This window comes from Chiroxiphia lanceolata, chromosome 3 (genome assembly GCF_009829145.1).
Source record: "Chiroxiphia lanceolata isolate bChiLan1 chromosome 3, bChiLan1.pri, whole genome shotgun sequence".
Taxonomy (NCBI): domain Eukaryota; kingdom Metazoa; phylum Chordata; class Aves; order Passeriformes; family Pipridae; genus Chiroxiphia; species Chiroxiphia lanceolata.
The window spans coordinates 71,675,458-71,689,661 of NC_045639.1; the positions used below are offsets into that span (position 1 = coordinate 71,675,458).

The window sequence follows — 14,204 nt, forward strand, 5'->3', positions numbered from 1 at the left end:
CTCTGGATTCAGCAGCAACACTTATATAAAGCGTTCCCTGAAGAGAGAAGTGCAAGATCAGCTCATGGATTTGTCTTTCAGTACTTCCCATGCACTGTATGAAGTTGATGTTCCTACATTTAGTTATTCCACAGAGTTGCTTGTTAAAAGGAGGTATTTTCAGCATGACTGTTAAAGCATAAACCACATTCACAGTTTTTTTTACAATACATTCAGGAAAAAGAACACGTATCAAATTCAAGAAGAAAAAAGTTATAGGAAGGGTAGATGGCGGGGAGGAATTAAGATTGGCACTACCAAAAAAACAGTTCCAAAATTAGTCTGACAGGTAGAATAATAAGGTTCAAGCTTTTGGAAAATCATCAAAGATGAACAATACGATCATTTCTGTCTAACCACTTATTCTTTCTGTTTTGGTTTGCTAATAAACCACTGAGCAAAGTAAGCCATTTTCCTTTTCTCTGCAACTAGGAAGCCTCTGGAAAAGGAAGAAGCAGCACATGATTTGAAGACAGATGCAGCTCTGTGCTACTGTCTGAAGTGTAATAAACTATAGGACTAGTACAAGTTTCACAAGTGAAAAGAACATACAAGAAGCACAGAACTGGCATTTGGCTGTTTTAAGACAACAGTCTCTGTCACAAATAATAAATCTTTCCAAAGTAAGCATTTTGAACCCAAGAATCCCTGACATTTACAGAAGAGCCTATTTTAATTCATGGTGATCACCCATCAAGCTTGGCTAGAAACAATTCTATTGTTTTTAATAGGATCTGTCTACTAGACAGCCAAAGAGTTCAGAAGGCAGACATACTTGCTGCACATGTTTGTTTACAGGGTACATCAAAATGCTCAAGACATGAAAGAGGATGACACGTTTTAGTTCTCTGTCAACTGCTATGCCACTGACAGGTTACAAAAATTATAGTGGAGTGCAATAAGGTTGCCAAATTCAAAGAAGAGAGTCAATAGTGAACTCCTCCTTTTTAAAAATGAGTACCACCTCCTCATGTTGCTGTTAAGTTCCTGGAATCTTGACCACATTTTTCTAGTAATTACTTTAATCCTAAAAGATATTTGCAGATTCCGTAAGTGATCCATCATAATGATTGGTTATAGGCTTGAGCAAACGTGTTCCTCACCACTGGTGAGTTACAAAATATGTAAATGTAGTTTAATTTGTATCCACCACACACAACACTGCCTAATTTTGCCAAATGGCATTGGGTGTTGCTTTACTTCATCTGGAAGTGTGCATTATTTTGTTTTTATCTCAAATTGCATTTCCCTGATGATACCAACAGTGTTTTATAATTACATGTATTTCATGCAAAGTTGCTTAGTTATGTCTGCTTTTTTAATATGCATCAAAAACAAAGTCCACAGTACAGATATTTCTTCACACTGTTCTACCACTTTCTTAACCCACTCTAAGTGGTCTCTCCTACTGGGAAATAGTCTGACATCTTCTTGACTCTTTACAAGTTCTTTTATAAGCTGTTATTAAGAACAGGGATCCATGGCAGCTGCTTCTGTGATGTCTTCCTTGCAAAAACTGCACAGAGGTCAAAAACAACGTGACTGACTGCAGCTAGGACATGTAACTGCTACTGCATAGAAGAAAAAAAACAAAACCAAAAACACCAAAAAAAAAAACCCACCACCAAAAAACCCCTATCTCTACTCTGTGTACCCTAGAATTTTTACTGTTGCAAAAAATACAGAGGTCAGAATCATCACTGTATTAACCTTTACTTTACAATATTTCCAATAGCTTTACTTACAATATTTATAATCCGTAAAGATTTCAGAATTGCTTGGGGTGAACAACCCATTGCTGTTAGGTCAGGATAGGTTCCTTCTTCTAACACATACTGGTTACCAGAGAATTCTTCCTGGTCATACACTATGCAGCTGCAGGAGGAAGGAGAAGAAATTGCCTCTTAAGACATCTGTGCAAGTAAAATGCAGAAACATTATTTACAATGTTTTGTCCTGAAAGACTGATGTGCAAACTGCAAAGTATTGTCCTCTGTAAGTCCCCATATATGAAACCACCTCAAGTGTTAGAAAGCTGGTTGCTTTTGTAAAACTTATACTATCTTAGCAATTTTGTAGTATTCATTCAGTATAACTTACCTGCCATCTAAAATTTTTGAAGACTTCACAGCAAATGAATCAATACATCTCATGTTTCGTTCAAATATTTGGCAGTTACCCTTGAATTCAGGCTCTGAAAATAACTGGACCTTTAAAAAGTTATAAACGTATTTAAAAACAATTCATTCTTCTACTTTCAGTAACGTCTCTATCACTACTTCTATAATTAGATTAAAACATACTTAAAACACACAGATTTCCTCAGTTACATATATTTTTTGTTACCTCTTCAGTCTTGCAATCCTTGTTCAAGACAGCAAGGTAACAATTCTAAAAATTACTTCTGGCTGTAAATCACTCAGTAACAAACAAAATAATTAAAACAACACCAGTGAAAATAGCTCCTCGGTGTACCTATTGGAAAAATTTTTTAATTCCCACAGAATGGCCAGGGTAGGCATACATTTAGTAAATGGCCATAAAAAGTTTTCTACTATCAATCCACTTAATCTCCAAAACACATACTCTTCCCAGTAAATGAAAACTCTCTGCCTCTCAGAACTTAAATGGTACATAATCTTGGCAAAGTACTCAGCATGCCAACAAGCATGGTATATATTCCCAGGGTAGATGGGCTTCATGTGCCTGTTAACTGCTATAGATACAGTCATGTTGATTTTTTCTCTGCTCAGAGGATGAGAGGGTATATCACCCAGAGTCTTTTGTCCTTGTTTAAAAAAAAAAAAATTCTAAGCAGCAAACTTGCTAATTTGGTTAGAGGATAATTAACCATGATCACCCAGAAGTCATTCACATTATCACATGCCTACTAGCTTTATTCACTCTTAATAGAGATACGAGTGTGGGCATGTACAGCGTTCTTCAAAGAACAACACACTGACGATGGATGCAAAATATTGACTGAAAAGTATTACTTCTTTACTTCCTTAGGAAAAGGTCTTCCCTAGGATAGGGTCTTAATAGGCACTTAATAATTTTTCATGCACATAGCTGAGATTTTTATTCCCCATAGTTTATATATTATCCCTATGTGAGAGATTCCAGTGAGGCGTGCTACTAATCAGGAGTGCAAAAGAAGTCAGCTAATATATTTCTCCCTACTTTTTAGTTCTATGATACACTCACCATTTTGACTGAAATGAAAATAAAAAATAACTTTGTACAGGGAAAAACCTGAAAAGGTTCAGAATTAAGAAAGGATGAAAAAAAGACACCCACTAGCCTCATGTAGTCAAAACTACATATTAGTACTTTCCCACAGGAGACATTCTAGTGTAGAAATATGTTAAGTGGCTGAAGAGACAAGTCTGCCTGCCATTTCTTTCTCTTAAGTTATTGGCAAAGATGACACTTTTAAGCACAACTCAGCAGTTGTGAGTGAACAAGACTACCCTGAATTAGCAGAACTGTTAACTAAATAGGAGGTCCAAAAGTAATTAAGTCACAACTGTACCACAAAAAACAACATCTATCTTGTAGAACACTCGCCTCAGCAACAGACTTCAGGTACCTGCACCTCTTTGTAGAGGGCTGCAGGCTGCAGCTCCTCAAAACAATCACTGATACCCTAAAAGAGCTCACTTGCTGAACCAAGACATTGCCAGTGCCCTAAGGAAGTTCTGATGGCAATTGTGCATTAAATCCCACCTTCCTTGGCTCTTAATGCCTTACTCAAGAGGTTTAGAAAGCAGCCTTCCTTCACCTGCAGTTCTCACTCTTTGTCTGACTAGTAGCTATCTATGCAAGTACCTGGGTGTTACACTGGACAAAAAGCCATTTCTTTACCTACATGTCACTATACAGTATGTTTCATGCACTTAGACAAGCACCTTACCTTGACTTTGCGCCTTTCACTTCCAACAAAATCCTGCAGAAGTTTTGAGGGGAAAAAAAAGGGAAAAACATTTTCAACAGTGATAAAATAACATACCAAAGTTTACTATCAACTATTGTTTAAAGAATGTAAATAAACTGAATTTGGTAGAAAAAGTATAGTTCCAAATACTTAAGAGCAACTTGCAAAAGAAGAATAAAATTAGGTCCTTACCATGACAATGGGTTGAACTGAAGATATTTTGGAATTCTTTCCCCCCCATGCCTCAATGCTGGGATATAGCCCTTTAGCCAGTATATACTGCTCCCCCGTAAACTCAGGATTCTCATAAGCCACCCATCTAAAAGAGAAAGAAGAGGAGGGTGATCAGTAGAAGTCATACTACATTTCCAAAACACAAATGTGTATATTCGTTATTGTCTTAATGTAAGAACAAATAAAAAATTTCTTAAGTGCCAAACTGATGCTATTAAAACCCTAAACAAACCAGTGCATCTAATACTGCACACTCCATGTAAATTTCACTTTCATTAGTGCTACTGTGTCAATACAAATCAAAGTGAATTAGCTAAAGCAGACCACAAGTTCAGACATCTGCTAGATATCCTAAAAGCTGTCTACAGTAAGAGTATTTTGAGATGTTTTACAATTCTATTATTTCACCTAGAACAAGTTCTTCTCTAAAACACAAAACTAGACATCACAGAATACAGCTTTTTGGATAAAACTAACTTTCAGAGTCATCTGGGCAGTAAATATGGGAATAGTGGCTTTTAATGTTGCCTGTAGCAACAGTTCAGTTGTGTGTAAGCAGATACACACCCAAATAGAAAGCTGAGCTGCAACAACAGGCATAAATACCAATGAGAGCAGGGCTGTTCCCTGCTAGGAATCAGAGACATCAGCAGAAAGAACACCCTTGAAAGTTAAGCATCAAAACCATCACAAATTTGACCAGATTTATGTATTTAAATTCAGAGCCATTATTATAAGTACTTAATCAGATCTCATGCCTGACAGAGGCTGCAAACTCAAGAGTTCTGCATCAAGCCCGTAACTTCTCAGTCAGAATATACCTTTTTGAAAGACATTCAGCTTTTGAGATGACACACTTAAAAAGCAACCAAATTACTACATATCTCTCTCCAATGTTCAATTACTCCTGCAGTGCTTTAGGTCCAGTCTGAAGTATCTGCTATCAGTTACAGCCTTGCTATGCATAGTCTACTACATTCAATCATTCAATGAACCTTCTGCTACGGCGTTCTTCTAACCCTGGTTCCATACTAAAATCCCAGAAAGAGCACTCCCTCAATCGGTACTACCTTTGATTTTGTGATAACCTGCATAACTTCTCTTACCTTTCACTGCTAGATTTTCCCTCTCCCATAATTACATTTACAGTCTTTTTTCTGACTGGTTGTTTTTTGTGCCCATATGAGAACAGGCCACAGTAGCAGCTGAATTTCATTCATTAGATTTATGCAGGGATCAGGACCTCTTGCTGGTTCCTAGTTCTACAAGAAAATCTTCCACTAATAGTTGACCAACTTTCAATTTTAGCCAATGTGGTGCATAATGAGCATACACTAGGTTATGCCAAAACCCACTTCCAGTGGCTTCAGAAACTTACTGAGTTTCAACACGAACAAAAAATTTCATATCATAAAGCAGTAAAATGGTATGGAACTTAAAATTTGCAGTGGAAGATAAATCTCACCACCTAAATTCACCATAAAATGATCAATGTGTGTCAAGCAATTGGATTCTACTAAGCTGCAAGTTTATTCCAAGTACAAATGCCAGAGTATCTGCAGATAAACGATGGGGGATAACCTCAAACTGAAATAAAGCTGCATCAACATGTATGTGCTGAAGAGTATGAACTTTGTATTACTTGTCCATGGCAAACGCTCAAATAATGATTCACATACATCACTATTCACATCTCTTGGTTTGCCTCAGATATAATCAATTATTCTAACTTGTTACGCACTAATTACTTACGGCATATTTCAAGGCCCATTTCAAAATCACCTCAGAGTAATTCATCAAAGAGACATTGGTATGTACAATAAATTGAGCAGACAGTTCAAATGTCTCAGGTGTGTCTATACCTGTATACCACATATCCCAAAAGCAGTGAAAATGAGGGTTCCTTAAATAATTCCTTCAGCAGACATTCGTTAGATTTTCCAATGCACAAATGTCAGGGTACAACTATGGTGCATGACAGTTTAACTTGATTGACATCTATGAAAGCAAGTGTTTCTGATATTAAGTGAATTATAAAACACATCAGACGCCTCCTAAAAATCTCTTGATAGCAGTTTAGTTTCCCCCATCTAAAAAGAAGTTTGAATGCAGAAGTAATCAACAAATCTGAGCTGCACATGTTTACTTTAAAATAAATGGAATTTAAATAAGTACTCTCCTTCCATGAAGTTACTTAGGGAGTTTCTAGAGTCAGGCCTTAATGGTGAAATACCTGAGCTTTTCCACTTCATTCAGAAGTCCGTACAAGCTGTTGAAATTAGTAATAACAACATGAAGGACAGGCAGCTGAATTCAGTACCAGCCAAACCTGTCAGACTTCAAGACTAACCCTAGGATGGAGCACTGCCTTAATCCAACTTCTGACTTAACTGAAAGGCCTGGAGAGCAAGACACTGCCTCCATATCCGAGCAGGAGAGCAACATTCCAGCTGCTAGGCACGACAAAAACTGAAGTACTGCTCTGCAGTGTGGCAACAACCACCCTGCCCCACAGGGAGCAGGTTCTCCTAACACAACAGATTTTGTAACCCCCAGCTGTACAAATTGCCTTGGCGAGGCTGAGCAACAGCTTCATCCCAGGTGGCTGGCAGGATGGTGCTGGAGACTACTCTGCACCATCCATGCCCCTGAAACCAGAGATGTAGCATAAAACTCTGTTTATATATTGTTAATACTATTACACACAGAGAATCTTTCTCCAAATCCCTCTACGTATGATGCCAAGGAAGTGCAGCTCCAAACAGGGTCAGGAAGAACAGCCAATAAAATAATCCAGACATAGGTAACTCACTAAAAATCAGCTTTGCCCATGGTTAGCCCAGTATTCACCTTCTCTAAGGAAGCGGGGAGGGGGCACCAAAAAGTTAACTGGCACTTGCAGATTTGTAGCATGATTAACAGAGAGGATGAGGGAATAAAATTTTGTTTATAGGAAAGAGAGAAAACAGGTTCATCATACCCCTTTGTGACTGTGATTCCTAGTATCCAAGGGACCTGCGAACTTTCATTTTGTGACTCCTTTTAAGGTCTTTGCCAAACATCAGTCCAGATATAGGGAGAAGTGGATGCTTTGTTTGAAGGGCTCTTGGCCTTTTCTATACTCAGTGGAGGTTTGTTCTTGTACCTCGTGTCTCTTTAGTTTCACTCATGTTACCTCCCTGACTGCATCTCAATTAAATTTACTACCTTCTGGTTTCTTCTGGTATATGAACTACTCAACACCTAATTATTTCCTTAATATCACTATCCATAGGTACACTAGAAGCAGCCAAATTTACACTGTGGACTAATTACTCGATAACTAGGGGAAAACCAGGCTGATTACACAACTACAGTAAACAAATGCCTACATTCCAAAAAAAAAAAAAAAAAAAAAATCCGGAAAAGTTCTTCCAGCAAGTTCTAAAACAATTAACTAAAACACAGAGGCTTCTTCAGCAGTTCTGGCAAAAGTTTGCTGTGTTTATGGATAAAGAAAAGGCATATTGCAAGTGTACAATTCCTGAGATTTTGATCACTATTAAGTATAAGTTTGAAGAGCTTTTAAGCAGAGAGGAAATCAAAATCGTACAACAGTTGGTTTTAGTACTTGCTTGAACTTGTAAAGGGTGTTACCTGTTGCTAGTAAATACTTCCATTTTCCGCCACTTCACATTCTGCCAATTTAGAAGTAAAGATCAAACCCTACTTAAAAGAAGAAAAGCCTCTCCTATTTTCAGGCAGTTTGGATTACTTACTCTCACCTTAATGGCAGAAAAATAATTTCTGGATTTTATGTTTGTCCAGTCTCTGAAGAATGCTCAAAAGCAAAACATTTTCATTTTTAAAGAAGTCAATACTCATAACCTTAGGATAAATTTTTCAGGCTGCCTTTACAATGGATTTAGCAAAGACATTAAAATATTGCTTAGAAACACAGTTTAGAAACAAAATAGCTGAAAATTTTAATACAGTTAGTGCTCAATTACACCAAAACAGAATATTCACTCCCCAGATGCAGAGCTGGGCTGTCTTCAGCATACTGTTTAGAGCTGCAGTTGAGCTCAGAACTTGTTCAGCAGTATCTGTGCACTGCAGTGTCAGGCTTTCTTTTCTTTGATATACCCTTTAAATTACAGAGCAATCATTTGATTAATTTTAATTATGTGGGAAATACAGATCATCTGTTACATCTGTTACTGCTCTAACTGCTTACCCCAGACACCTGTAAAAAACTGCAATGAAAGGCTCAGGGCTTCTTATATTTTTGACTTTTTATTTTAATGAAGTACTTTCAGTACGATACCAGGAAGGTTACTTCGAAATATTATGACAAGCTTTTACTGAATCTGTCACAATTCACTATGTCATCGTCTGCATTACAGTCTAAACAGCTCAGTAAATTGCTCAATGGATTATTCACTGCTCTATGACAGATTTCTTGGAAAGAAGGATATAAAAAAAATCTTCTACCTGAACAGATGGTTAACACTCAAAATAAAGCACTGTATTACCAAACATGACTTAACACGAATCATTCAAGCTTTCTGACACATTAACATTTAGTAAGAACACCACCACAAAACCCCCAAATACTCATAACCTCTCTGGAAAGAAAGAAAAGGTTCATAACCACCTGTTATGAACAATGCATCTAAATTTTTAAAAAGCTTATTGCTACAAATTACATCTTTCAGAGACTACAAGGTGAAGATTACAGGAGCAGTGGCAGAGTCTGTGGGACAAGTTTTGTTCATAATGACTTCTATCCACCTTTGCCATCAGAGTATTAGAGTCACTGTTAATTACTACAATACTCAAACTCAAGTATGATTTCAACCTCAGCAGCAACAGACACATTTACTAGAACAACTACACAAAGGGCATGATAGGTAACCCACAACTTGTTTCCCAACCTTCTGAGGTGACTCTTTCCCATTAATCTCCCTTGCATATTACAGAAGACAAAAGACCACAGCGGCTTCAAAGGTCACCAGGCAGAAAAAAACCCTGCTGTTGCACCATATTCATATACAAATTAAAAGCATTCCTCCGGAATGCACTGAGCTTGATTCTGCAACCTTTATCCAGACAAAACTTGCAGAGATATAGCACAGATAACACACAGAAAGATTTAGGGAGCGGCTCGGTAAGCAGAACTTTCAGCAAGTCACCTGCATGCACACTAGGCAGGGAGACAGACTACACATCTCACACTCTTTTGGTTCTACTACTTTACTTAATTTTGTGTATTTGCAGCCATGATTGCTGATACTTGTCTGTATTTCTGAAATAATTTGATACAGTCTGCAAGGCTGTGCAACTCAATTTGCAACTGATATACTAGACAAATCAAACGACAAAGTCTATCAGCTTATCAACGGCATGAGATAGCGCTCATGGCACAAAGAGTTGAAGAGCTGGATTTGTTAATGGCCATGGCCAATGCAACATTTTGGGAACAACTGTGTTAAAAAAAAACACCCAAACAAACAACTAAAACAACACCACAGCACTAAACCACCCCTAACCTAGAGCATTCAATTCAAAAGCAATGTTAATTTTCAGAGCAGTTACTCTCCTTAATATCAGAATGTATAAGTGAGCATGGTAAGAGTTATCTCCATTTTACACACAAGTGAGAGAAAGAGCAAGAAATCTGCCTGTGGTTAAATGCAAGAAGCTTGGAAATTAGTTCCAAAACTAGCAATTATTTTCATAGCAATTTTGCTGTTGAAATGCTTAAAATGAAATACAGCCACAAGAACAAGCTATTTCTCCTCTCTGATGAAATGTCATCTCATACTTTCATACTTTGGGTATCAATAAGTCAGCGTTTCCTGGGACCATCTTATCGTGAGAAGAAAGATGATTTACTGTACACACTCACAAAAACTTTACTTTTCATATTCTGCAGTCAAGGGCAGAAAATTTTACCTGGAGACACAGACATTAGAAGTCAGAGTGTTGGAAAATATCTGCAAATACTATCAAATTCTAAAAAGAATAGCACATCCAAAATTAAACAGTGATTAAAAATATCACTTACATGCCACTTAACACATTTATAGACTGTGTCCTCAGCCCATATCCAGTGTCTTTCAAATTGGAAATAATTCCTAACACATTAATATTGGAACCCTTTGATCCAAAGTCTTTTTCACTGTACATTATCATATGGGAGCTTGTGAAGTCCTGTTAAAACAAAGAGAAGCACAATAAGGAAAATGCCACGACATCTCAGAGCACTCAGGAGATGCCTACAACATGTTCTCAGAACTTACGCCAACAATTGGTCGCAGTGACTGCACCTCCTCATCATAGCCACCCCAATCTGTCCAATCCCGATACGCTCCTTCTTCCAGCAAGTACTGATGGCCTTCGAATCCAGGCTTCTCATAAGCGACCCAACTAAACAACAACAACAACAGAGTCCGCATGTGAAAATGGACAAGAGCCACTCCGTGTTTTTATGAAGCAGATACAGATGTGTGATATTTGTTCTTTCACTGTGAGCATTTTCAAATTTAACCCAGGAATATACCTCAACCCAAAAACTAGGAAAACAGATAAAATAAACAAGTACTGAATTTATCCACTGCAATTTCCAGCCTATGGAGTTACTATTTCAGCTGAAGGGGAAATACCATTTTTCCAGACTTACACTCCTCCCAGTACTTTCATGGATCCCACTGATGTAAGTGGAAGTCTCGTCTTTTCTTCTGATTCCTTGTCATCAAGCATAAAGATCTCTGATTCTATTTCCACATGTCTCCCTTCAAAGAAAGGCTTCTCATAAACAATTATCTGTAGTGGAAATAAAGTAAAAGAAAAGTTGCAGAGAGCACAATAAATTCTGACAACAAACAGGTTTTTTTGCATGGGCACATTGGGAGAAAGCAAGATGATGAAACCAACTAGGGGGATCTCTCTATTCTCCATAAGAGGTCTTTCCTTTAGAGATGCAACTTGGGGGCTTGAATATTCATTACCAATCTGCATTATCCAGACTGCTGTTAATACTGTCATATATGTATGCGATGGATGCATAAACCTGACAGAAATTGCAATTTCATGGTGTGGTCCCACACAAAGGGACTAGCCACTAAGCCACCGGTAGCTGGTACACAATCAAGACATACTTATCTACTCGTACATAGTTTTTGCAGTTCATGTGTTGTAAAACAGCTTTGGACACTCAAACACTGACTTTTACCTTTGGCTCTCCACTGAATTCAACTTTGCGACCACCCTGCAAAAGAAAAAAAAAAAAAAAAGAAGAAAAAAAATAAGCTGTCTATACTTAGACAATTTATAGGCATCTTTAAGAGTCATCGATTCTTTACAAAAAGGCAGGATTAAGATAAATCTTCCTTGAAGAGCAGAAGCAAAAATAAGAAGTAGATTAATGGCAGAAACGGATGCAATCAAATGTTGAACGTTCAAGAATTTTATAGACTAAAAATTTTGGGGTTTTTAAAGAGTTACATTTATGTAAATCTTGAAAAATCTAGCCACGTTAATACATTATTTCTAACATGTAAACATAGGTCATTTAACTTGCAAGTAAGAACAGTATTTTACCATTTTCAAAGGCCTCATTGACCTAATGTAGGCTTCCTTCTTCTCCCAAAATGCTAAATTAGGATATTCACCAGGCTCCAACATTAGAGGGACTCCCTGGAAACCAGGTTCTTCATAAATTAGCCATCTAGAGTAGAGGGGGTAGAGGGAGAAAAGCAAAAGATAAAAACCCCAAAGCATTTCTGAACAATAAAGAACAAGACAATATATGCTTACTTTAGGAAAGACATCACTGTATCCGTAACAAAACTTTGTTTCTTTACCATCAAAATTGCCAATTACAAGCTGGCATACTCACAAACTTCTGTGCCTGTGCAGGAACCACCAATAACACGTTTTGTTTGAACGGGCAAAAAACCCCAAAACAAACCAGCACAACAAACAGTTAAAAATTTGACTCTGTTTTATCTGAAGGCAACCCATGTTTTAGGCTGAAATATCAAGATTTAGGGTTATTCTATTATTTTTTAGAACACTTTTAAAATGCAGAAGCAATTTGCAAGAACTTTAAGAACTCTACTAACCTAGACTTTGGATTTGATAACAAATCTATTCAGGAAAAAATTCTAAACTTATGTTATTTACTAATACACAGAAAAACCTGACAACTCCTTAGAAATCTACTTCCTTACAGTTTGTATCTGCTAACAAATCTGCTTTGAATGACATAACTTCCAGAAATCTTGATAGGGACAGCAAGAGTAGTGTTTCAAAGCTTTTTCAAGAAAATCTTAGCCAGTAATCACGTGCTGGAAACAAAGAATCATAGACAGTGCTGATCTCTGCCATAAGGATGTCAAAGTATTTCTTCAATTTAAATTTACTGATCTCTGAGAAGTACAGCATGGAACAGTGTAAAACACACATAAACAGGAACACTTTATGCAGCCAACCCTTTAATTCATGTAAGGATCATAATGTATAAATCTGGTGATACCAAAAAGATATTAAAATAACCCATCACTTTATCATGCTTAAAAGACAAATTCCAACCTGATGTAAACTTGCACAGGTTGGTATAGTTTCATTGCAGATACACAGTTCCAAGAAACAAACAAGGTGCTCCAGTTTTACTACTGCCTGTAGCTGAATGTTTGGTATATTGTGTGCCCTGTATTCACACTGCTCAGCGAGCCCTCAACTTGTGGTTGGTCACAAGTCTTATGAGGAGTGGCTGAGGGAACTGGGGTTGTCTAGTGTGGAGAAAAGGAGACTCTGGGGAGACCTCATCTCTCTCTAAAACTACCTGAAAAGGAGATTGTAACCAGGTAGGGGTTGGCCTCTTCTCACAAGTAACAAGGGATTGGACAAGAGGAAATGACCACAAGTTGCACCAGGGGAGGTTTAGACTGGATATTAGGAAAAAATTGTTCACTGAAAGGGTTGTCAAGCATTGAAACGGGCGGCCCAGGGGAGTGGTGGATCAACATCCCTGGAGATATTTAAAAGATGTGTAGATACGGCCTTTAGGGACATGGTTTAATGTTGGACTTGGCAATGCTGGGTTAATGGTTGGACTGGATCATCTTAAAAGGTCTTTTCCAGTCTAAATGATTCTATGATTCTAACTTCACTCCAAGAACTGAAACACATGAAAGACCAAGGAAGAGTACAGTCAGAAGATAAAGGTGCATTGACTCATTTTTGTTGGCAGCTTTTAACAAACAGCAATTAAGCATGAACACTGGGAAACTTTAAGAAGATACAACCACACCCACATGGCAAGGTGACTCAGAATCAGAGCCTCCCTCACGGCCAATACAGTGAACTTGCCATGTCTATAAACTAAAGGCAAAAAAACCCCAAAACAAAACCCTGCAACATGCAAAAAAGCAGCAGCAATTTACAGACTTTCTCATGCAAGTGACTTCTTTCTAAACTGGACTAATGAATAGACATCTGAGAAATATAATTGAAAAATAATCTACTTTGCTTTCTGGTGCTTTCCCTCAAGGGATCCAAATGCAACAGAGAGAGATTAGGACTACAAAGGTTTACACTGATTTAGTACAAAAATGCTGTCACACTAATGCAAAAGACAGACAAGTCAGAGATGTGCGTAGGCTCTGCCTCCTTTCAAAATTTTTTTTAATTTTACCACTCACAGATAGCTTTTAAGTGAGAGACAGGAATAAAGTTGAGAGGTTGATGAAGTGAATTAATAATCAACCTCCAAATAACACATCTGATTTCATTATTCTTGGGAGACACATAATTTGGATTAAGCTTGCAGTTCACAAGAAATAACTTCCTGTCAGAGAACCAACTACTCGGACATCTTAAAATTTGCCTATATACCAAAATGCTTCATTTTTTTTTTCCAGAAATCAAGGCATAACTATTTAATTAAATAAAATACCCTTTGTTAACAACTAAAATGTCCTATATATCATGTGGCATATTTGAATAC

At 37.4% G+C, this 14,204-nt stretch overlaps 1 protein-coding gene across 1 annotated transcript in view; it reads right to left on the bottom strand.

Annotated features, from left to right (window-relative positions):
- The window catches only part of CRYBG1 (crystallin beta-gamma domain containing 1), a 42,987-nt gene that overhangs the window by 13,765 nt on the left and 15,018 nt on the right, over positions 1–14,204 (bottom strand). Inside the window, exons 9-17 of the mRNA XM_032684464.1 lie at positions 11,795–11,921; positions 11,427–11,462; positions 10,875–11,017; positions 10,495–10,621; positions 10,260–10,405; positions 4,169–4,295; positions 3,956–3,988; positions 2,140–2,249; positions 1,785–1,914 (exon numbers count right to left, since the gene is read on the bottom strand). Coding sequence (XP_032540355.1) covers positions 1,785–1,914; positions 2,140–2,249; positions 3,956–3,988; positions 4,169–4,295; positions 10,260–10,405; positions 10,495–10,621; positions 10,875–11,017; positions 11,427–11,462; positions 11,795–11,921 — 979 coding nt within the window. The remainder of the gene's footprint in view (positions 1–1,784; positions 1,915–2,139; positions 2,250–3,955; positions 3,989–4,168; positions 4,296–10,259; positions 10,406–10,494; positions 10,622–10,874; positions 11,018–11,426; positions 11,463–11,794; positions 11,922–14,204) is intronic.